This window comes from Chelonia mydas, chromosome 9 (assembly GCF_015237465.2).
Source record: "Chelonia mydas isolate rCheMyd1 chromosome 9, rCheMyd1.pri.v2, whole genome shotgun sequence".
Classification (NCBI taxonomy): Eukaryota; Metazoa; Chordata; order Testudines; family Cheloniidae; genus Chelonia; species Chelonia mydas.
The window spans coordinates 86,883,907-86,909,521 of record NC_057855.1 but is presented as its reverse complement, the minus strand read 5'-3'; the positions used below and the strand labels follow the sequence as shown (position 1 = coordinate 86,909,521).

Below are 25,615 nucleotides of genomic sequence, written 5' to 3'. Positions count from 1 at the left end.
TCATCTTCATAGCAACAAACCAGTACCTTTCTTCTAGCTAAAATGGGAGGATACAGGAAACAATGCTATTACATGACTAGCAGGATTCTGAGGCACACAGAACTAGTAGCCATTACAAAACACTAATGTTTCTGACTCAAGGTTATTCCAGCCCAGCAGCTATGTAAACAATAACTATGAGTACATCCAGGCAGCAAGTGAACACCCGCTGCTGGTCCAGGTCAGCCGATATGGGCTTGTGGGGCTCTCACTCCAAGGCTGTAAAATTGCTGGGTAGACATTCAAGCCCAGGCTGGAGCCTGAGCTTTGCAATCCCGCATGGGGGGATGTACCCAGAGCCCAGACTCCAGCCTGAGCCCAAATGTCTACACAGCAATATTGAGCCAAGCAGGCCAGCCACGGCTGTGCCACGAGTCTTTTATTCCAATGTAGTCATACCCACCAATTACAAGTACCCAATTAGAGCAGCTACCAAGTACTCGTTGTGAGATGTCTAGCCCACTCTAACAGATTTCAAGGATTGGGTTCACAGTATTTAAAATGGATCTTTAAGTTCAGCATATTAGATATGATTATTTCTTTAGTGAAGCTTTATTCATTTAACTTAGTATAGTTTCGTTGCATAATTTGGGAGAAAAGCATTCCATTTATCAGTCTTCACTTGCAACTCCTTTATCTAGTGGATCAAAAGGATACAATTTGCAGATTTCTACTGCACAAAGTAGAGAAGATCATTTTCACCTCTTCCTAAAAAAACCCTTAAGAATAGATAGGTCACTTTCAAATGTAATTTCACGATTCTGCAGTCAGACAATGACTGAAGAATAGATTTCTCACCTGTTAGAAGCACTGTTTCCATTGCTTGTCGTCACTTTTGGTGTTGCATTGGCGGCTTTATTAATAACCTTCACAGCACCCTGAGTTTTCTCCTTTAGTTTGTCTATTGAAAAAGATGCTAAACTTAATCTACTGAGTTAGTACTTTGGCTCAATGCTATAGCAACCACTTGAACATATAATACTTCAAAATTCATTTAAAATTAGACTTAATTTATTGACAGCTAAATTGATCAAGATGTATTTGTCAATAACAAAGGATTAACAATATAAGCAATAAACAATATTTAAAAAAAAAACACAAAACCCAACATGTAATGGACCCTGTTAGTTTTACAATCTGAAGGTTAAACCACACAATCCTAAAAGTCAATTTAAAAAAAGGGTCAGAATTATAGCACTAAAAGAATTCTCTTTTAAAATGGATGGCTTACCAGTCTCCTCAGCAGTGCTTTCTTCCAGTTTAGCTGCATTTATTGTGAGTGATGCAGGCAGCCCAGCACCACCTGGCCCATTTTGCACTGTTGCAGCTACAGCATTCCTGGCAGGTGGGTCTTTGTGATGGAATTCATTTTCCGGTACCATATAAGGCTTTCTACTTTTCAATTGCCCAGAATAGCTGAAAGTCGCACAGTGTGTTAAATATGCACAAACATAAAGCAAAATATAAACATGGGTTACTGTTTAAAAAGATTATTCGAGTAGTTTGCAAATTATTTAGCCCTTCTTTGAAAATGATCTGCAGTATTCTCTTTCTCCTTCTATTACTACCATCGGTTCTTTAAAGAACCTGACCCTCTAAACCTTTGCCATCTAAAAACCTTCAAAGAAATAAGCCAGTGATTTTGTGTTACACTAATAGTTTTGAAGCTGTGCTAAATCAACGACAGTGATGAAATAAAATACCTTTCCAGCAACCAAGACAAACATAGATAATTTTGCATTCACCACATCATGAAAAAATAACCATAATTAAACAGCAAAGTATTGTTTTATTTAACCTTCTAGAACTGCACATGCCTAGACTGAGTAATTGTGTAATCTTATAGCTATAACCCGTCTGTCATTGTCTTACTCTCCCTCCAGCTACTTATTACCACTACTGGTCCTGCTTAAAATTATATTATAAGCTCTTCAGGGCAGGGATTGTTACTTTCTTTTGTCCTGCAGAGAACCTAGCACACTTAATCATCATTATCCAGTACAAACCAGGAGCCTCAACTTGCACCAGCCTCAAAACAACAGGATTGCAAGATCTTCCAAGATACAGCAAAAGCCAAATGTGTCAAGACTGGATGAGTTCTGAGCCTTTGGAATCCTTTCATCATCCATTTAAATCTCTTTTTAAAGTAAGTTGTTGTTACCCCATAGCTAACGCATATAGATCAGGTCTCTTCTCTTTCTCTTCCTGACAGATCTTATGTACTCTTCTTTCCAAGGCCTGACCCAGGTTCAGAACTTTTGGATACCAGGGAAGGATTTTGGTCAGCACAATCAGGATATTTCTGATATGTGTATATTCGCCTGTTTCAAGGCAGTGTACAGAAGCCTAGAATACAAGGTATAAAATACAATCAAAGTAGTTCTCATTAATACTTGCAAAAGTGGGTCATATCAACTTAACATCCTTTATTTACCTTAGTTAATTTATAGTGCCATTTATGTACTACATGTCGAAAGTTCTCATAATCTAACTGATCAGCTTTGTTCCCACCATCAAATCCAGTTGCCCGTAATATGGTAAGGAAGCCTGGATAGTTGCCACATTCCTATATGTATGTAAAAAGAAAAGTAAAAAGTTAACCTTATTCAGTCAGCGGATTAAAATAATTTAACTTTTGCTGAAGTTTTAACATAACTGAAGTACATTACTTTCACTAACTCTGGTATATGTAAAGTTTAAAACATTCACATTTAGCAACATTTATACAGGTATATCTGCCATATTCCTAAAATAACTTATGTACATCAAAACAGTTACTTACCTGTACTGTTACTGTTGTTCTTCAACATGTTCCAACAAATCCTGCATCTTGGTAAGGGGTTAGACTAGATGACCCTTGTGGTCCCTTCTAACCCTCTGGTTCTATAATTCTATGTTGGTGCAGATGTGTATTTCACTCACCTGTGCACACCCAATGCACAGAAGCCGGATAACTGTGTTTAGCAGAATTTGTTGGGACAACAAATGCACAACCAAGGGTCTCCTCATGGCCCCTCCCAAGGCTATTTCAGAGTGGTGCTATCCAGACCCACTTCAGTTCCTATGAACCAGAATCTATGTCTGAAGACTCTGATGCAGCGGGAACCCACATCTTGAAGAACAATTTACAGTACAAGTAAAGTAACAGATTTTTCTCCATCAAGTTGTTGCAGACTAATATTCCCCTCAGAGTATAGCTACACAGCAACTCAACACCAGCGGCTGGCCCATGCTGGTGTTCACGGGGCTCAGGGTGCAGGGCTGTGTACACTTCTGGGCTCAGGCTGGATCCCAGGCCATTGGACCCTGCAGAATGGGAAGGTTCTAGAGCTCGGACTCCAGCCCAAGCCCAGACACAGCAATGAAAACAGCCCCGCAGCCCAAATTGGCTGGCATGGGTTTTTCTTTGCTGTGTAGGCATACCCTCAGAGGATTTGCAAGCAGTAATGGAAGGAGCTGAGGTTTAGAGTCTACTTAAATAGTGACTACAGAGTTGCTCTTCCAAATTTTGCATCAGACCTAGATGCAGTTGTGATAACACAGTTTGATAAAGGTATGCATGGAGGACCAAGCAGAAACACTGTGTATGTCCAATATGGGAACATCCCTGAGAAATGCAACTTGAAGCAGCTTGGGCCTTTGTTGAATGAACCAAGAGCCTTTGTGGAGCTGTGGTATTTGTCATGCATATGCTTTATTGTGCAGGAAGTAATCCATCCGGAGATTGTCTGTGCCGAAATCACTTGACCTCTCATCTTGTCCACGTAGGAGACAAAAAGCCAGAGTAATAATCAAAATGTTATAGTCCCGTCCAAATATAACTCTCAGGCTTATTTTACACCCAAAATACAAAGTCACCGTTCTTCTGCATTCGCGCGTGGCTTAGAAAAAAAATACAGACAAGTACATTGTTTGGTAATGGTGAAACCACTTTAGTCAAAAATTTTGGATGCCACCTTAAGGCTAGTTTGCCTTTGAATAACTGAGTACATGGAAGTTCTGCAGTTAGGGCCTGCAGTTCACTTACCCTCCTTCACAAGGTTACAGCAATAAGAAAGGATGTCTTTTGGCAAAGAAGGAACAGAGAACAGATTGCTAGAGGCTTGAATGGAGGCCCCTTGAGGGCAGGAAGTACAGCGTTAAGGTCCCACAGGGCTACTGCTTCCTTTACAGGTGGGAAGAGGCAGACAACCACTATAAGGAATACACCTACTTCCCTTGGATTGGGCGATGGAATGCTGAGATCACTGCCAAGTGGACCCTCAATGAGCTGAGACGGGGCCTGGTGATCTAAGATGTAACAGGGAATTTAAAGTGTCCTGAATCTGGGTAAGTACCAGACAAATTTCCCAAGCCAAAGACTGAACGGAAAAGCATTTCCACTTGGCCAAACAGGTTGATCTACTTGAAACTGCTGAACTACCTCTGAACAGCTCTTTCCCCCCGAATCTAACCATGCAGCATCCATGCTGAGGTGCAAACTGTACAGACCTGGTGCCACAGCTAACCTTCATAGCCTTTCTGTCCAATCTCCCCTATCTCTTTTCCTTCCGGAAGGTCTTCCTTCTGGAAAATTGGACAGAAAGGCTATGAAGGCTGGAGAAAAAACAATGTCTTGACCAGGCTAGTGCAATGAGTATCAATTTGGTGTGATCCAGCTTCAGCTTGAGAATGATCTGGGGGATGAGCGCAACGGGGGGGAAAGGCATACAGTAGTGCTGACCCCCAGTTCAATTGGAAGGCATCAATCAGAAAGCATGGATTGCAATCCACTCAAGAGCAAAACTGACGGTACTTCTTGTCTTTTGTTGCAAATAGGTCGATAGACAGAATGCCCTAGTCCCTGAAGAAGTGTCTCAGGATGCTGCTCTTCATGGCCCACTCATGATTCTCAGAGAAATTCCTGCTGAACTGATCAGCCAACTGATTCTGGGCACCCAGTAAGTGGATGGCTGAGAGAACGACGTCATCTTTGATGCAAGAGTGGCAAAACTTTATCACTTTCTGAAGAGCTGGCTGGACCAGGCTCCACCCTATCTGTTCACACGGTACATTGTGGTGGTATTGTCAGTAAGAGTGTGAACTGATGTGCCACTGATGTGTGAGAGAAAGGCTCAGCATGCACTGTAAATTTCTCAAAGCTCTAGGACATTGATATGTAATGATGCTTCCTATTCTGTCCACAGAGCTTGGGCTACTAACATCTCTATATGCACTCTGCTACCTATTGGCGAGGCATCAGTAACTATGGTCTTGGCCAGTGGAGGATGAGCGAAGGGCACACCGTCACATGTGAGATTATTCTGATCTGTCCACCAGTTTAGGGACTCCAGGATAATCTCACATGTTGAACTACTAAGTACACAAAGCCATGTGACCTAGCAATCTCAAGCATGCACAAACCATGGTTGAGAAGTGAGATTTGAGGGGCAGATATAGGCAACAAACTGAAACCATTCATGTAGGAGAAAGGCTGTCGAACTCGTAAAGCCTAGTAGGACTCAAAGAACTCAATTTTTTGTGTTGGAAGTAAAGTGGACTTTCCTTTGTTCAAGATCAGCCCGTCAATAGAAGAAAGATAGCATGAATTGGACATGATGGAGGACTGGACTTTCAGACTTGCTCCTGACTAGTCAATCATCCAGCTAAGGGAAATCATTCACCCGAGAAAGGCTGCCATTATGGTCCTGCATTTAATGAATACAGACAGTATTGAGGAGTACTGTGTGTTGATAATGCTGACCCATTCTATGAATCTCAGATACTTCCTGTGGTTTGATAAAGCTGCTATATGGAAGCAGGCATCTTGAAGATTGAGGGCAGCAAACCAGTCATGATTCAACAAGTGGAGAATTGTCGCTTGGTTGACCATGTGGGATCTTATATATCTGATGTATTTTTTGAGACTTTGGTGGTAAAGTATAAGTCTCAGCCCTCCCTTGGAGTTGGGGATCAGAAAGTAATGTGAATAGAGCCCCTTACCCCAATGTTGTACAGCAACTCTTTCTATGGCTGCTGAAGCTCGTAGCCTGAAAGTCTTGAAATAGCAGCAACTCAAGAGATGGGTCCCTGAAAAGGGACAAGGTAGGGAGCTGGCTTGGAATTGGATAGTGTGTTCCAACACAGTGGTTAAGACCCGTCTGTCTGTGGTTATTGCTTCACAAGCCGTGTAGCTGTGGGACTGGGGGATATGACTGGAAGATTGCTGATGACAGGAATACTGACCTTGAAACAGGTCAAATAGTCTATTTGCCCAAAGCTGATGGGGGAGATGAGCCAGTTGGTTAGAGGCGGAGCCAGAGGACCTTCTCTGTAATTTGTGCCTCCTCTTGGAAAAGTCTTGCTGCCTGGAAGCATAAGCTGGTTGTCTGAAATACGGCTGGGAACACTGACGGAATTGTTGCCCATGTTGTTGTCCCCTAATGGTTGGGGTACAGATGCCAATGGAATGTAGCTTGAGAGTTTGATCAGACTTTTCAAAAAAGCAGGAACCACACACAGAAAGGGAGGTCTTTTATACGTAGTTACAATTTAGCGCAATACATGTCTGCAACCATTTGAAGAAGAAATGCCTGCTTTTGGGAGAGTGGAAGAGAGGTGTGCACATCTCTCACCTTTGCTCCATTTTAACTTGCTTCTGACAGAGCTATCGAGCAAGTTTCATCATTCTCACATGTTATCTTCATGACTGACTGTGGTTAATCTGAGATATATTTACCTTTTAATCCATATGCAGTTTTCAAAGCACTTAAACTTTGATAAGTTAAGCCTCCTCCAACTCAACTTAGACATAGATTGATGAAAAGTATGATTCAGTAAGCAGAAGTGTTCAAAATGTATGCACGGAATTCCTTTCCCATCACAGAAATCCTGCCTTTAAGTATCAGCAAAGTTTTATAACGCATGAAATTTAAAATTAGAAAACTAGAAAAACAATCGTACTTTTAATACTTTTACAGCAACCACTTTTATTGCGCCTGGCATAGCAATAGTAATCATATGATTATTCATGAAACAGACTACAATTTAACAGCTTTACATACCTTTTCGTATATGTTTCTATCACTGTGCCACCTAGTCACAGTCTCTAGCATACAGCACAGAAATCTGCCATATCTACTAGCTTCATTTTCAGTGCAACTTGCTACTGTATATATTATATCTGAGAAAACCTGTAAAGAACAGAAACAATAGTCAGGCTATGTAATATGAAATCAAAATTATTTAAAAAAATCAAACCCAACTGCTTTAGTTTTCATACTTCATGTTCATAAGGTTACTAGAATACAAAGAACTAATTCCACCTTGAACTCTGAACTCCCTTTCTTTTCTTATCAGTTATTACCTTAACTCTTAACTCATCTCATTGAGCTTGGGTAAAAGACATATGTAAACTGTTGCTGATTGTATAAACAAAATGTAGTTCTACTCTAAGTATTACAGAATAAAGGCATTGTGGACATCCCATACTTACTATCTATCCATGACTCTACATTTAACACATGAAGTTTACAAGTAGATGGTTTTTCTAACTGTGAGGCCTTTAAACTCTACCTTGGATCTGAAAGTCAAGCAGGGTTTTTGGCTCTTGCTTATATATAGTTTCCCACAAAGTAAATTATGCCCTCAGTGACACCTTTTGTGACACCAATGCCTTCAACAGAGCTGCACAGGTAATGAATTGGCTGGATAATAGAAGCTTAGTAAATAATATTGTTGCTGCATAAGAAGAAATAGAATCCAGCTACTGGCCGTGCTGGCTCTCCAAGACTACGAGGAGTACAAAAGCAGTAAAAATGTATTTTTGTCAGAAATGGGAGCAGATAGGACTCTGAATACATGAAGTGCAGATCTGATGAGTAAGGAAGTGCCATTTTTAAAAAGTCATTTCAGAGTAAACCCAAATATTAAAGTTGTATTCCCATGCCAAAAGTAAAACTGGACCCATTCTGGCCCAGCCAAAGAGCTGAATGTTCCCCACAAAAAACGATAAAAGAAGAATTTAGGATAATGTTTACTGTACAACCATATAAATCACCCACTTAAATAAGACTCTTATTCCATTGTGTTCCACCATGGCAAGTCACTTACCCAACCACTCCCATAAGAAGCCAGGCTCACATTTTACATGAATGATTCTAATGTCCTAAAACATTGTGGTTTATACAAATGAGGCTGTACTCTAACAATAAGTACCGTTTCAAAGCCAAGTACTGGAAACACTCATCTGGAGATCGGGATTACTTCCGATCTCCAGATGACCGTTTCTAGTACTTGGCTCTGAAATGGCAACCCTTAACAACTTTCCCTGGCTGATCTCATTAACCAGGGAAGTCCTCCTTGCACACCCTGCTGATTGGACACCATTCCCATGTGATCATCCCCTGGAAATAAGGCTTTCTTAAGCAGCACAAAAAGGCAAAATCTGATTGTATGGTTGCTTTTCAGGGAGACATTTTCTCAAGACAGAAATTAGCATCTGTGGTTGCCAAACAGGGTGGATAACAAATGATGATTTAAAAAAAAAAATCAAAATTGGATTAGTTTCAGTTAAATGGGTTTTTTCATTTAAAGTACAGATTTATTTTTTAAAATTAAAACAATCTAAAATTAAACGTGAAACTGACAACCTCTGTTAAGGCCTAAACTTATTATAGTTTATTAAAATAATTTAAATACAAAAAATATTAAGCAGTATGTGTTAGCTGCTCTTTTAATTCCAATTTCCAGACACATAGAGCTTAACACAAAATCACAAGTAAAAAATTAATCTAGTTAATAAGAAATACATTTAAAAATTAAGAAGCAGAATAGATGTAATTTAAGCTATATAATGTTTAAATAAATGTATATACATATAACGTATCCTCCTGGTTAGCAAAAAGCAGGACCAAATTTAGTGTAAAGACTATATTAACTGCAAATCAACGTTTTAATGGTTACCAAACAATGAAAATCAACTTTTCTTTAGGAAAATAACTAATACATACAAATGGGAAACAATTTAAAAACAGTAATCAAGTTTCCTGCTTAGTAATTTCAATTGCTTTGATTTAAATCATTTCATCCAGCTGCAGAACCAGAGAAGTTCACAGATCTCCCATGGTGTAAAAGACACAGGATACATACTTGGTCTAAATAGACCACCTCCATTCACACTGAGTTTCTTAGTTATGGTACTTCATATTAGTGCCCAGGAAACCCAACATGGATTACCAAATTGTGCAAGTTAGTGAGTTAAAAACAAAAGTCAGTGGTACTGATTTGTAAATTAGCTTTCAGCAGTGCAAGCTTGACCTGGTACCAAAATATAAGTTACATTATCTTTGTCTTGTATGAGGCGCGGTGGTGTGTGCCTGTAATCCCTGCTACTTGGGAGGCTGAGGCTGGCAGATTGCTCAGGGGTTCTGGACTGCGGGGCACTATGCTGATTGGGTGTCTGGTGCCACTGACAGCCTGGCCAGCAGGTGGCTGAAGTACTGTCTTGAAAAACACGAATGATGTCTTTTGATCTGCGCTCTCTCTGTGAGGGCTGATGGACTGAATCGACCAAGGTGATTATCTGTGCCTTGTATATCACTACCATCTATATAGAGCAATGAAATATTGGGCAGGCAAGGTGGAGGATGACACCTTGGCTCAGCAAAGATGGAGCATGCTTTCTGGGGCTTAGGGACAAGAACAAAGGGAAAGGGAAGGTTTGCAGGAAAAACTTTTAGAAGTACATAACGATATGTTCCTTGAATTTTAACTTGTATGTTGTCTATTTCTTTTTATCTGATTTTTTTGACGGTAAGCTCTTCAGGGCAGGTACAGATAGTTTCCTATGTTTGTAGAGTGCTTAGTTCAATGGGGTCCCGGTCTTGATGGGGACCCTTTAAGTGCTATGGTAATAATGATAAACGCAGATTCTGGAATTGGAATATATCTAGAGATTCTGTTGATGCACAGTGTCTTTTCACATGGAAAAAGGATGTGACAAATAGTAATCTTTCAAAAACAGAGTTTTAATAGACTTGTAATATTCACTTAAAAGAAAACAACACAGCTCCAACACATTCCGGTTACTTACTCTATCATAACAGAGAAGTGTAGAAAAATTGGGCGTTTTCTGTTGATGCACCAGTTCTACAAAGTGAGCACAGTAAACAGCATCGATTGCAGAAAAAATGCAGCGAGGAAATATACACAACTGTAGAAATTTTGTGATAGTCTCATTTTTGGTTGATTCTTCAAAAACAAAAATAAAGAGACAAAGAAGGGAAGTCTTTTATGGCAACATCAACTGTACATAATGCAGCTAACATTCAAACAAAACCCACAAAATGAACTCAATCACACATGCTTCAGAAATATAGTGTGCATTATAACACGTTTTAACATCCCAAATTTCCTTTCAAACTACGCAGTGAAAACTCTCAAACCAGATAGATAATCCCTAGTAAGATACCAAGAAAACTAACAGATAAAATGTATTCATTAACCATGAATATTTTTCTCCATTATATACAAGAGCTGACTCAGAACCACCTCACACTAATTTGCTCTAGTGACTGGAAGACACAATGCAGATGATCAGATTTAGCGAAGAAAGCGAGGAAAAAAGGAATTAAAAAGCAAAGATAGTTCATCACAAAATATAAGTTGATTCTCTTTCAGGGGTAAAGTTTAGTTTCCATTTGCTATGTTACTACTTGGTAACATCATATGTTCTGTAGTATATTTTATAAAATAAAGTCTTGGTAATTACAATATTTCACTAGGACACCTGTTATTAATTCTTTGCTAAGTGGTATGAAATGGCCAGCGCGTTGTTTCTTTTTTTAAATAATTATCAAAATTTGTGCTTTAGTAACAATATTTATTTTTATTAATGATTTTAGCGCCTTTCGCTAGCTCCATGTGCTTTTACAAACATTATACACAGTACAATAAAATACTGTCCACACAATCAGAACCTAAAAAGTAGTTCAGATATGTGAAATTTGACTGATGCTATAGCAGAGGAAAAGAAGTCTCTCTACCTCCTGCATAGCCATGGTATTAGACCTCAAAAATATTTCATGTGGCCAGTAGCTTGACATAACACTTCCACTCCCAGTGCTCTTCTTAAGTCATTTACTAATCAAGGTGACATATGGGAACAAAGCTACGAGAGAGAGCTACTTAAGGACCTCTAAATGGAAGGCAGAGGACAAAAGATTATAAAGTTCTACAGGACACCAATCAGTTCCACACTATTCTCCCTCAAAGCCCTATAGAAGCTCACCGTCTCCATTAATCTCTAAGGGTCAACCATCAAAATGAGTTCATCTTGGTAGGCAAGGTATATCCCAACCTCAAATCAGCGGAGGTAACTATCCATCCATTAGAAGGAAGAAATCACCACCGCCCAAACTCCAAGTCAACTCACTCATCAGAACTAGACTGTGGCCAGATCTGTTAATTGTGCCTTAAACCACATGAAACAGTCCCATAGTTTTCACTGCAGCTATGAGCTCCTGTGCTGAACCCAGAAGAGTCATCTGCATTAACATCCAAGTCACTAAGAAAAACCAGCCACGACAACTGCAGGACGATCACAAGCAGGAAGCCTTGCCAGGGTTTTTCTGATCCAGTGAGAAAACCTGTACACCAATACTACCCCATTCTTAACTTGTCTGGGGCCTCTCACACAAAATGGAAACACTCCCTGAGATGTAGCTTTGGGGACAGAGACTACCTACATTTGAGGTCTGATGAAAAAAACAGAGTTAATACTATCTCCCCAATCTCCCTTGCTTCATGCAGAACTACATATGCAGCTGGAGACAACTTCGCCAACACTGGTCCTGCAGTGTAACCCAACCACGTCTCAGTTATACGTGCAAAATGGAAGCCTCATCCTTGATTAGCTCATGGAAAATAACCACTTTACTGACCACCAATTTTACATTTCACAGTTAAAGCAAGAATTGGATGCCTGTCCACTGACAGAACTGCTACAGGGCACAACTAATGGAAGCAACTAAATACATTGGCCAAATTAACGAAGCACTACAATAAATTAATTTTAACTGGCCAAATCTGACTGAATTTTTTAAATAACTGTATCAGTTCTGCACCAGCTTAGGTCAATGCCACGTTCACAACACTAAAATTGTTCAAAAACATGGGCCTGGTGAAAAAGGGTATTTCCTCAATTAGGATGAATTTGAACTCAAGGCACAGGACTCATGCAAGTACCTGAACAAGTCCTTAACAACAACCTTACATAGGACTTAACTAGCACATAGGGCATTGTGCACTGGAAAGAACTTTGCTCTAATTTAACTGTCCAGTAAATTAAGCATCTACAAAGTGTCAGTGTAAAAGCTGACACACTGCCTAGAATCTGAAATAAAACAACACTGAAATTAAAGTTCACTTATCTTGATAATATATGTCAATAACCGATTTTAAAACAAATGATTACAGTGCTAGTATAGCAAGAGTCAAGTGAGCAGAACTTTGTAATTTAGATATCGAAAGTGCAGTGACTGTGGAAAACAGCCAAAGTTTCTCATACTTACTTGCCAGAAGCCAGTTATCCTTTTCCAGTTTCAGTCTCTGTAGAACCCTCTGCACATGCTCCAACTGCTTCTTCTCCTCTTCAAGAAGCTTGTCCTGAAGGGCTGTACAACGTTCTTTTTCTTTTTTCTTTTTATTTGGGGGCTACAAATGTCAATGCATTTCACTTTAATATTTGTTATCCCTTACTATATGCAAAAACAAGGATTAAAGATTTGGTTTACCACAAACAAGTTTCAAATAAAGCTTCATGTAAACAATAAAATAATGTCTTGCTCTGGCAGTCTTTCCACCCCCACATTCACCTAATTTTAACCACAACAGTCATAGATGGAGATCTTAAATGAGCCACTAAACTGAAGGCAAATGTCAAACTTTATTTTTCTAGTCAGAGAGCAGTTCTGCAGTCCTTACTCAGTGAAGTCAACAAGAGTTTAACCCCAGTAAGGGCAGTAGGTTCTCTTATGGTAAAATTAGTTTTACTAGACTTGAAATATTTATATGATAATGTTCATAGTAAAGAAGGAATACACAAGACAGATATCTGCTTTACTAAAATAGGTAAGTTAGTAGTTAAATGCCTGAGCGTTTAATTGTTGCAAAAGTAGTTTATCGTGGTATGCCGCTACAACATTATTTTTGTTCAACAAAATATAGTCCAGCTACACCATGTAGGAAAAACAAGATTTTCTGTACTGAAATACTTATAGCAAAAATAAACAGCATTTGACATGTACTGTATTTCCTGCAACCGTTTGTACCTGGTTACCGCAGGCACAAAATCAAAAAGAGAACCTCTACTAAACACAAATCTCACACACTTTGACATTTTGAAAAATTCTAGTATGAAATGGTACCAGGACATAAAACTGACATCTTATATTGTTCAAAAAACAGTGATTACAACTATCTTTAATGTAAGATTTCATTGGCTGTCATGTTTAGACATATTTATGTTTCAATTTGAACATCAAAGTAAATTTTAAATATTCAACTATTTAAAAAGGTTTGCAAGCAAAAACGTACCATTTCCTGATTGTCATCTATAGCTTTCATCTGGACTTTAAGTTTATTGACCTCTCTGTCGTAGCTATTATGTGGAACAGCAAGGTCATACATTGTCAGAGACCAAAATGTAGCATAGAACTGAGGGCTGATGTCATCCCAAACTTTAGGAAGGTGCAACGAGATCACAGCATCATGAACAGGAGCCATCACTAGCTCGCATGATGTGATGTACTTATGAACTTTGTGCTGCTGTTTGTTTCCCTTCTCAGCTTTTTTAAGTTCATCATATTTTGACTAAAGAAAAATAAAAAGAAAAATATTTGTGATTTGCATTGTTTTTACATATCTAATTATTTCCTACATAACGTCATTTATCATTCAAAGGAAACCTCTATCAAATGTATAGATATAGATTTACGCCCTCCCCCATCCTAATTTTATATACATAAACCAAACATTAAAGAAATGCCTGTGAAACTTTGAACATTTCTATGGTGATGAATGGCTCTAATTTTGCACCATCAAGGCTGCCATCTTCTCTGATGAAGAATCTCTCTGACTCATTTATGTCCATGGGGAATCTCCCTGATCTCAGTTCCTGTATGCTGGTATCCGGGAGGAGCAATTGCAGGGAAAGTCCTGCTCAATCCCTGTAGCCCAGGGATGAAACATGTGCAATCCAGTCAGCATGTAGGAGCTATGAAGGGGTGGAGTATACTCAGTGCAGATGGACTCTTCAGCAAATTTAGCCGCCAAACTCTAACAAGTCTCTATTCGATATGTGCAAACTGTAGTTTTTTAAGAGTCTGATAACTCAGCCAAGTGAGAGTAAATTTTCACAGGTACACCAAAAGCACATCTGTGACCGCAGGATGACTCCCTTGCAAAAACTCCCTGGCTCCACAGCATGCAAGCACAAGAGCTCCTTCACAAAACAGCTCTAAGAATTTCTTTAACATGTGCAAAACATATTCCCTGTTGTCATTCTCAGAAAATCATTTTAGCTGAAACCTTCAGGAAAAAAACAGATTTAGGCAGACTCCCAGCATCGATAACCTCATCCATAATGGTTTAAGTTTGGCAAAATTATAAGCAACTAAGAACAGGGTCTTGCAATGGAAAGTGTTGGGCAAACTTAAGTATAAACATAGCTACCCACACCACTACCATGCACTTACACTACAAAGAGGTATTTGGCGGTTCATTGTTGTGTTTTTACAGTTGGGAATGCTGAGGCACAGAAGGGTTAAGTGACTTGTCCAAGGTTACAAAGAAATGTTTGTGGCAGAAATGGATACAGAACCCAGATTGCATGACCTCTAAATAACCATTCCTTCTCAACTCTACAGGCAAACTGTAGCTCCCAAATTACACAGCAAATTTTCAGTGAGAACATAACAGACGTGCACAAAATGTAGCTGGAGTTCAGTGATAACTGGTAAAATTAAAGCTCTAGAAAATTGACAAAAAAAGCTTTTACTTACTGAAATATGATGTGCATACATAGGCCTGGAGAGGAAAAATGCAGCATCATGGGGTGTGTGAAACTCATTACAGAGAACGTCAATGGAAGGCACTCGCTTAATGTAATCCTCTGTACTTAGATTGGATGCTAAAAATCCACCAAACTGTACCAGAGTATCATGGCACTAAATTGAAACAGAGAAAGTATAAGAGGAAAATTTATTTTTTGATTTTTGGGGGGGGAGGGGGGGGAAGACTAGGCAGATTTAACAAATATCAAACTTTTTAAGGCAAATACATATATAGGTAACAAGCCACTAGTCACTTTCCTGAAAAGTACATTTTAAACTACTGCTGTAATAATATGCTAATTCTTTCCATACTACAAAAAACTTCTGCCCTTTATGAAAACTAATCCGGCCCCGTGTTCCGCAGCTAAATAAATTCTCCACAAAAAATGTATTCAATTCTAAAAGTATTCTGCCCTACTAGGATTCAACATTCTGCTCTCTACATGTTTTTGAATCCTTTATTGTGGCCCTTGAGGATTTTAGAAAAACTGCTAAAATTAGGATAATATTTTAAAATAATTTGCAAATTATAACTAAATTAAGATTTTAACTTATTTCAATACTTTGTCTTTTCCTTTTGTTATGTCAGCACAGACATTTAAAAAATTAGAAAGACCCCAGTCAGCATGTAGAGCATATCAAAGTCTAAGGTTCATATAGCACTACAATATTTTATATCGTGATACATTTTTTTGAAACCTCCAGTGCTCTGTGTTGAAAATACAGTATTGCATGGAAACCCAGCATTGAGGATGGCCTACAGAAAGAGAAAGCCTACAGAGCTTGATTATTTTTGTGCACAGGCTGTTGTAGCTGAGCCTATGGACCAACACAAGATCTTACTTACCCATGGACCAAAGCTCCATTTAAGATACTTTAATGAGGTCACAGGAAAAAAAGAAAAATCTAACCTCATACATCTGAGAGCTTCCAATACAGATTCTAAATTAATTTAGTGCCACTTGCACCTGTCAGCCCAAAGGCCCAAAATGAGAAATACTGAAAGACAGGTAAGATACCACTGACTTCTAAAAATCAGAAACGGGAAGGCTTTGTGAAGACAAAGCAAGAAAATGTTTAAAGAGCCCTTCAAATTAAATTTTTGCAGAATCAGGTCAGATAAACAGGGTAACCTGGCTAACCCAATGGTTAGAGAGGAAAAAGCTTTTTTAATCAATATGCTTGTCTAAGTTCATGTTTCCCAGTATAAAAGAAGAGCTTTGCTTTAAGCTTTCACATACAGGTCAACGGACTGAATTTGGAATCGGTAAATCAATGACGCTAGCTGATGGCTGATTACTTCAATAGGTAAAATAAGTAAGTGATCTCTCTTGAGTTCCTAAAAGAACTAGACAAATATCTAGGCCTACTTGTCCACTTCTCCCCTAAATGAAGGCTGGACTAAGGGTCTGATCCTGCAAACACTTACTCCTAAGCATCCTTTTCTTTCAGTTTTGTGACTTGTTTGTGCTGGATTACATAATTAACTTTTGACACTAAAATAATAATTTAAAAATAAAACACCTGAAAAAACAAACTACCAAAATTACAACTGGTACACAGGTCTTTCAAACCTTAACACAGTAAACTGAGCAATCTCAATTTATACATTTGCAGGAAGTTAGACCTGAATTGTGAATACTCACAGGGAAATACATTCGAGAGACAAGATGGGTGAGGTAATATCTTTTATCTGTGACAGTGTTAATGTGATAAAAATCAGAATAGTTCAACTGACTTTGAAAAGATACATATAGCACTTTCACGTATTGTTCCAATAAGTCATATATTTTAAATAAGAAAAACCTTTTATAATCTAAGAGCCCACATTAAAATCTAAAAGCCTTTTCATTTTTCATGATTTTAACATTAACAAACATTGTGAAGTTTGCATGGCAAAACAATAGATCTAGGAATCTGCAACTGTCTTTCAATACAATTCACTTCTAAATTGAAGCAAATCTCAGTCCGACATTAGGGGAAAATACCTAAAGACAAAATCAATTTTTGAAAAAGATAACTATGAAAATACATGATATGTTCAGTATGTAATTTTAAAGAAGAGACTTCTTATATTTACTATTTTGACAGTAAAAACTGTGCTATGCAGCCTTTATATCAAATAAGCAGGCTAAACTTAACTGAAGAATTAAAAACCTTTTTATTTAAAAATGTAAATATGTAATTGGTTCTACTTGCCTGATCATACAGCTTCCCCACCAGCTTCAAATGTTTCTCCCCTCCCTCCTGAAAGATCACACCATTTCGCTGTTGAGCCATAAGCAGGCACAGTGGAAGGGCCAGATCATGGTCAAGCAATGCATCTTTTAATCTCTGTGAAGATTTTTTAGTGTTTCTGATCTGGCCAAAATATCCACCCTGCCCAGAGAGTCAAGAAAACCAGAAGTTAAGGTATTCCAATTTAAGAAATATCACTTTATTATAGAAAATAGACAAATAGTAAATAGATATAGTATCGACTTATGACAATATAAGTAATTCATCAACATTTGCCCAATTTCTTGAACTTCAATAAAACCAGTAAATTAATCTGCACTCCCACCTCAGCTTTTAGCTGTTCTCCACCAGTCATGGCTTCTAGCTGCTCCATTGTCATCTCTTCTGTTATCTCTATTCCAGCCATTTTTTGTACCACCTCTTTTAAAATGAGCAAGTCAAAGCTGCACAGAAGAAAAATAAGAACCACATAAAAATGAAATACTATGAGCAACAGAAATGGTTACTTACAATAGCTAATGCAAAATAAAACCACTGTGTGTTAAAATTGCTGTAGTGAAACAAGACCAAAACACAAAATTCCTTTTCCAAAGGTAATTAAGGTTCAGGAACACTGCTAAATGCTGAAAGAAAAATTGTTTTTGAAAATTTACAGGTAGTAGTAAAAGTGATATGCCTCCAATGGACCAAGACCAGGACCATAGGCTTCTGCAGGAGAGAAATACTGGGATCCAATCCTGAAAACATTAACAGGTACAGTACCACTTACTTACTATACCAACAAATTAATTACAAAAAACTGCAGCTGTTTCCTTTGTATTTCTTATCTTTACATGCCTTTGATGTATATATCAGCCAAAACAAATAAACTATTAATGAGAAACCCTCAGATAATTGCTTTTAGTTAAAGAATTGTTTTTAAAGACAATTCAGTGCACATAGTGAGAGTTTAATGACAGAAACCTAAAGTGAATGTAGTGATCTCACCTTGACCTATTAAACATGTGTCTGACTTGTAAAGTGCAAAAAATATGAAAAGCCACAATGGCCACCTCCTGAAGAAACATCTAATTTTGCTAGATATGTTCAATTCAAAAGAAAAGGCAGCAAATTATAATGACAGATCACACCTCTGCCTTTTACTAAACAGCTAAACATATACAACTGTTTATAAAGTCTTTTACCATAATTTCTCACTCAAAACTCTAACATCTAAAACATCACAAAGCATTTCTGGCTATAGAATTTAAAATAAACTTCAGCCAGTAGGACTTCTTATTGCAGACTTGTTCCAAATGTCTCGTACCATCAATTCCAATTTCTCCATAACCACTGAGGTCAGTAATTCATTCTAGCTATCAAAATATCAAAATATCAATGTTTTGCCCTTGATTTCAGCAACTAAAATGTCTGACATAAGAGCGGCCATACTGGGTCAGACCAAAGGTCCTTTTAGCCCAGCATCCTGTCTTCCGACAGTGGCCAATGCCAGGTCCCCCAGAGGGAATGAACAGAACTGGTAATCATCAAGCAATCCATCCCATTGTCCATTCCCAGCTTCTGGCAAACAGAGGCTACGGACACCATCCCTGCCTATCCTGGCTAAGTTATGGAAGAGAGTGAGTGGATAGAGACCTTGGTTTTAAGTGATAATGTTCACGATCTCCATTTTACAGATGTGGAAACTGAGGCACGGAGCAAGGAAGTGACTTGCCTGAGGTCACCCAGCAGGCCACTGGCAGAGCCAGACTTAAACCCAGGCCTCCTGGATCCCAATCTAATGCTCTAACCACTACATCACTTGGACTATTACTGTCTGTCATGTAGTTACTATTCTTTTTAATGGAAGTCCACAAGTAATAATATGATCACCATAAACAACCTTTCTAAAATAAGGAAGTCTAGTTTTCTTTGACCATCCCCAAATACTGCATTGTATGTACAGTTATTTAATAACTTAACACTTACTTAATAAGTTAACAGCATTTATAAGATGCTTGCACAATATTGAGGTAGGATGGGAAAAGTTATTTACCTTACTCTCTGTAGTTAACTGGTGACTGTACCATCACCAGAGTACATAATAAGATGGGAATTGGTACACACATGTGAAACAAGGTTGTCTGTGTTGAGGGAAAGGAAGAGACTTCATTTTTCAACTCCCCGAGCCCTAAAACAATGGGCTGAAGTGCCCCTATTTTACTGCTGGTGCAGGGATTGTGTCTTCTTTTCTCTTTTTAAGCAAAAATGCAAGATCTTAACTATTTCAAAAAAATCAGTAGCTCACTATTAGCATTCATAAATTATCTTTCACCAAATTTTAATAAAAGAGTTCATAATACAGGAATTATTATAAATCCATACTTACCAAATATGACAAAACTACCCATTAAACATTAAAAAACAGGAAAAGAAACAAAGTGCACTAAACAGTGGAAGGGGAAAGAAGAAAGGATTCAGGCTGTAAAGTTTGTTTACAACTGAAAACTTTCGAAAAAAGGACACCATCGGTGCTGACAAGCTGGAGATCCAAGGAGCAACTGGACAGCAAGTAATTGTATAGTCATTAAATATACTAAATTATTTAAATATTCAAAGTAAAAAAAAAAAAGAATTGTAAAGACATTTTTGCAGACAAAATATTGGGAGCAACCGTAAGAGAAACTATAATGATTAACTTTCTTGAATACTGTATGTAATAGCTGTAGATACGTTTTTCTAAATTAAGTATTCTTGCATATACTGTAAGTATGCCAGTGATTCAGACTCAACTAGAGGTTCTAGTACTACAGTATATGAAAGACACAGAACACTGACTCAAAAGTACATGCCATAACCATACATACTAAAGGAAAATATTACAGCTGTATGTTCTCTTTCCCTGGTACTTGAAGCTCTCTAACTTTCCGACAGGTATTCAAGTACAGCTTTACTATTAACAGCACTTTTGCATCAGCAAAAGGCAGATGTCAAACAACGAGTAAACTTTAAAATAGAGGGTGTTATACAGATTAAATGTCAGACTTGCCTTTTTCCAGCCTTTAGTTGGTTTGCTACATACTGCAGTAGACCAGCAAGTTCAATAGGATATTTTCGGAAAACTGCACCACAAAAACTAGCTAGACCTAAAGTAGATGGAGAGGGAGAAATAGCTGTGACTGAAAGTTATGCATCATCTATTTCAACATAAGATTACTATGCTCTGCATTTATTCAGCTATGCATTGCTAACACTCCCACTTAATATTTTCGTGAACATGAACGTAATAATTGTTTCTATTGCCTTTACTTGCCATATTGATTTTTCCTTTGATAAATAAATTGATAAAGTAACAGCCATGATAAATACCTGAAAAACTAATTTATTAAATAAAACAAAAATACTAACTCTGCAGCCAGCTAGAAATTGTAGTGTCATCATGTTTCATTCTCTCCTTCTCGGGATTTGCCAGAGCTTCAATGATGCAGTCTTTTACAAAGTTAAAGAATATATTTTTTCCCCAGTATCTTTGAAATAAGCATTAATAATAATTAACAATACTACTGTACGTCTTTAAATTGCTTTACAAATATTATTTAAACTTAACGATATCCCTATAAGGTAAATAAGTTATCTCCATTTGAGTTGCCAATAGCCATGTACAATTGTCCCTTCAACCGCAAAAATTCTAATATGCAAACACTATACCTGAATACTTAGAAAGCATCATCCTAAAACATTATATATACTAAGAGATTAGGGCCACTGAAGACAATTACAGCTGAAAAATAACCATATAAGATTATAAAGACACAATAAAACCAACATACCAAACAAACCAATTACCACCTCATCATTTAGGAAGCATGGGAATCCTAAGAGAGCAGATGTTAATTAAAATTGTAAAACAGCTCTGGAAAAGGAGCATTTTCATACAACGTCAGGAAGCAGGAAAGACTGGAAAGTGGAAAAGGCTAGTTCCCCAGCCTAGGAGCTACCATAGCAAGACCTGAGACCTAACAGAAAGGTGGATAGCAAAGTACAGCTACAACACGAAACAACACCTACTGATGGGCAATCGAGGATTAAGATACAAGGCATACAATTAGCACATGTATTTTACCCAAAAAGGATACATGCCAAGACGTCATAGTTCAGTGAAGTGAGGTATTTCAATGAATCAACAACTGGTGTAATTAAATTATCATATTTTTGTATTTGTGACAAAATCTGAAAACAAACATGAAATAGATAAGATTTAGTGAGCCAAACTAAGACAGTGCTACATGCCTTTCATCTAATGTAAACCTAGAAATTCCTAGGTCATTGCCGAATATAGTAAATAGGCTAGTATGGTCAACATTTATACCTATGTTTTAAAAAGATAAAACAAAGAAAACCCGTTTCAACAAAATGTTTTAGTTGCTTCTGTAGCAAAAGGTAATCTCGTTGGATTTCTGTAGCACAAATAAATAAATAAATAAATAAATAAAAATAGTAGTGCAATTAATCATGTAAAAACATTTCCATATTAGCAATTTCTTTAAAATGAGTGATAGTGCTAGCCTTCAGACCAACAGAAAACATAATCCCAAAAAAGTTTCTGCTCTTGTATATATATTTTCCTACATGTTAATACAAATAAATAACAATCCATCCTCACAAAAACTAAACCTCATTAACAAGAATTGCTGCCACTGATTGTCAAACCGAAAACTAACGAAGAGGAAACATGAAAATGGGTTTTGTTTGCTTTACTTCTTGTTTTCAACCACTTAAGATTTTACTACAAGAAATTAAAATAGAAACCAAAATGAACAAGTAAAAAGAAGATGCAATAGTTGACTGAAATCACATGCTGTTATTGTTATTAAGCTGAAGTAGCACACGGATATACATTTTAAAAAGTGACTAGTGATTGAGCGCCTCAATTTTTGAATGCCCTACACATGACACGTTATAGGGATCTGATTTTCAGAGGGTGAGTGGTCAGGGACTTGTTGAAAATTGGGCCTCTCTCAATTTGTCTACCCAAAATTATTAGTCATTTTTGCAAGTCTCAGTGTATATATTTTTACATTTCTACTGAATTACCTACCATGTTTTTAAAACCTATCATAAATCAAGAATAATAGAATTAGCACTTTTCTCCAACTTACTAAAATACCATGCATAAAATACGCAGTCCATCCTCCCCTTAAATATATATGCATAGAGTTCAGTCTGTAACACTTCCTCACACGAACCCCAATGACTTAAAATGGGACTGTTCACATTAGTAAGGAAAGGACAGATTAGGTCCATACATACATACATAAACATATGCATATCACATCACATACATAATCAAATAGAATTGTTGGATTGCTATGGCTTAGCTTCCCAATTTGTCTTCCAGAAGGCTTCACATTTTCCTTGGTTAGACGCCTGTAAAAGAATAGATATTTTATTTCAATTAATTCCTTCACAGAGTGTTAGTAGTTTTACTATTCTCTCTCTCAGATGTACAGCTTATTCTTAAGCACTCCTTTACCAATTAGATAGCCTAAATCCTTTTTTTGGAGATTTTTTTTTTTTTTTATTCCTTATGGCCTTAAAATCTGCAAATCAAAAAAATTATGAATCTATGAATTGAAGAGTTCTGTGTGGTAGAGTTCTAATCAGATGATAACCACATTACCATAGCATGGGTAAAACCACATGGGTTCAATTCACACATGCAACAACAAAAGGATTTAACATGAATCCCTGACATAGTAGATAGAGTTGCAAAGTGGGGCTCCAAATGCACATACTGTAAGTTTCAACCACATATAATTTTTCAACTTAAAATTAACTCCATGTGTGTGGATGATGACAAACCTCACCATTTGAGTTTGGATTGGGAGAAAATACACCACACAAGAAGGAAAACCCACAGAATGGAAATTATGAAGTGCATCTGTCTATAGGGAAGGATTTTTGAGATTCTAGGAGATCCTCCCAGCAATCAAGATGCGCCTGCATTATAATGCATTGTTTCTAAAGAAAAATCTTGCAGAAAACAGAGAGCTCTTTACGTGATTCTATGCAAGAAATGTTGTCCCATAGAAGATGTGAATTTCACTTGGCATAGTCTTGACAAAAATTAAAAAAAACCTTTGCTCAACATTGATTTGACAAAACAATCAGTCTGACATTTATTCCTGGAAGCTTCAGTAAATCACGAAACATTAATTTTAAGAGACTCCCTGTTCATGAGTCATTTAATGACTCAAGTACTCTGTAAACAGGAATCATCTTTGTCAAGTATTAACGTTGGCAGGATTCACTGTATGTGACACCTACCTGAAACAGCTGAAAGTTACTCCTAAAATCTCATTAACTTTTAACTGCAAAATATGAAATCCAGCATAACTTACTTCATGATATATTTGGCTCTGTCTATGGTTTGAGCTTTAACTTTCACTAGAAGTGGGTGACTGTTGTATGTTTCATTCTTCCATTGTCCATAGAGACGATAGCTTGGAGGGATAAGAATGGGAGAAAGAAAAAGGAGCATCATTCAAACTGAAAATTTAAAAAAAAAGACTTCTCATTTATAAAATAAAAATTTATTCTACGCTACTCACCGGTACTGGTATGGAAAAGTTTTGAACATTCCCCAGAGTTCCTCTGACATGCATGCATTGCAGTCCATTAGAGTAAGAGATGGGAGCAAAACTTGGTCGGTAATATTTAACAAACAGCTAAACAAGATCTCCTGAGATAAAACACAAAAAAACATAAAACAAAATAACCTATAAGTATGAGACAAGTTCAGAAAAAATACCTGTCAATGTGAAGTTATTTATCTTGATTAACTAATAAAATATCTTCATGGTTTATGCCTCATGATATACCTGTGACTTCCTATTTATATGGAAAAACATCTACATTAGAAAATCTGGTTTTAAGCAGAAATATTTGGTTAGATACTCATAACTACTGTCCTAAATGTATTAGCCATATAGCATTGAGGGAAGTGGTAGAAAATGTCAATGCTTTACATTCATATTCCCAAAACAGTAAATTGATAAAATTCCAACTAATGTGATAAGTCACTTCTTTATTTTGATATCAAGTGGTATCAGAGAGTAATTTTTACACTTGTTTTAAAAAGTAATTTTTAAACCAATAGAAAGGTGTCCTATACTACATTAGGACTGTCCTTGCAGACAACTTGCCATTTGAAATCACATCAATTTTCAAAATGTGAATATTTTCAATTACACCTGCTCCTGAAACCTCCCTGCCAATTTGTGTTTTCAGAATCAGATTTCCCTTTTTTTTTTTTTTAAATGTATTTTCTTTTCCCTTTTACTGTGGTTATGAACAGGGATATAGCAAAAAAGCCCAAAATACAATGAAAAACAGAAAAGTATTTTCTCTATTTCTGTTAGTTATGATTAGGCTTGGCAGAATTTGATTTTTGTTTACTTATTTCAATGGATAATATCTGTTTATTTTTAAGCATTTTTTCAATTTTTATCAATTTAAATTTTCAGTAACAAAAAATTATGGGGGGGATTAAGTTAATAAGGAGGTCAGACAATTTAACGACAATAGATGTTGAGATTCAAAAAGTTAAAGCTTTATAACCATTAAAACACAAATAATCAACATCACACATCAGATAGAAGATAGAAAGTAAACATCCTTAAATTCTAATAAATTTCAAGCAGCAGTTTTCTTACTTTGTCTATCTGTAAATTGCGGTTATCATCAATGGAAATATTTTTCTTTGCTTTGAAATAGATGTTTCCTGACATTTACTGATAAAAATCTAATCTTTCCAAACCTGGTTATGGTAATCTTAGGCATTGCATGGTGGTATAAGAGTCTCATAAAACTGGTATTTTTAATGTGACGTATCTTTAAGCAAAGGGCCTAACTTAAAATGCTACAATAGAAATGTTAATATAAACCGAGTGCCTCAGGAAAATCTAAAACTACTTTGACCAAACTATACAATTATAAGAAACACAGGTTTTTCCCAACACCTTTGGGCAGCACTGTGCAAACATTCTCCTGCACTGATACCTCAGAAAGTCACAAAACTGTGGCATGTGAAATACAGGAGGAATTGGATGCTATAGGAAACTGAACTGCTTCAATATTAGACCTTTTACAGGTGAATTCCTATGATTGCTGAGAAACTGGATCTCACAGGAGTATCACTGAGGCCAGTAGCAAATTAATTTCCTGGGATTAGGAAATATATTTTAATAGTAACTAGCCATCTAACT

The 25,615-nt window shown here is 37.1% G+C and overlaps 1 protein-coding gene across 2 annotated transcripts in view; it reads right to left on the bottom strand.

The window, feature by feature from the left end:
- THOC2 (THO complex 2) overlaps window positions 1–25,615 on the bottom strand; it is a 107,704-nt gene that overhangs the window by 26,859 nt on the left and 55,230 nt on the right. For both annotated transcript variants that reach the window (XM_037909450.2, XM_037909451.2), the window contains 17 exons: window positions 23,960–24,090; window positions 23,750–23,851; window positions 22,691–22,775; window positions 21,485–21,578; window positions 20,757–20,837; window positions 20,398–20,494; window positions 17,695–17,812; window positions 17,331–17,510; window positions 15,081–15,245; window positions 13,615–13,890; window positions 12,591–12,732; window positions 10,112–10,269; window positions 7,083–7,211; window positions 2,474–2,605; window positions 2,201–2,385; window positions 1,271–1,455; window positions 838–940 (listed from right to left, as the gene is read on the bottom strand). In XM_037909450.2, the coding sequence (XP_037765378.1) occupies window positions 838–940; window positions 1,271–1,455; window positions 2,201–2,385; window positions 2,474–2,605; window positions 7,083–7,211; window positions 10,112–10,269; window positions 12,591–12,732; window positions 13,615–13,890; window positions 15,081–15,245; window positions 17,331–17,510; window positions 17,695–17,812; window positions 20,398–20,494; window positions 20,757–20,837; window positions 21,485–21,578; window positions 22,691–22,775; window positions 23,750–23,851; window positions 23,960–24,090 (2,363 nt within the window). The remainder of the gene's footprint in view (window positions 1–837; window positions 941–1,270; window positions 1,456–2,200; window positions 2,386–2,473; window positions 2,606–7,082; window positions 7,212–10,111; window positions 10,270–12,590; window positions 12,733–13,614; window positions 13,891–15,080; window positions 15,246–17,330; window positions 17,511–17,694; window positions 17,813–20,397; window positions 20,495–20,756; window positions 20,838–21,484; window positions 21,579–22,690; window positions 22,776–23,749; window positions 23,852–23,959; window positions 24,091–25,615) is intronic.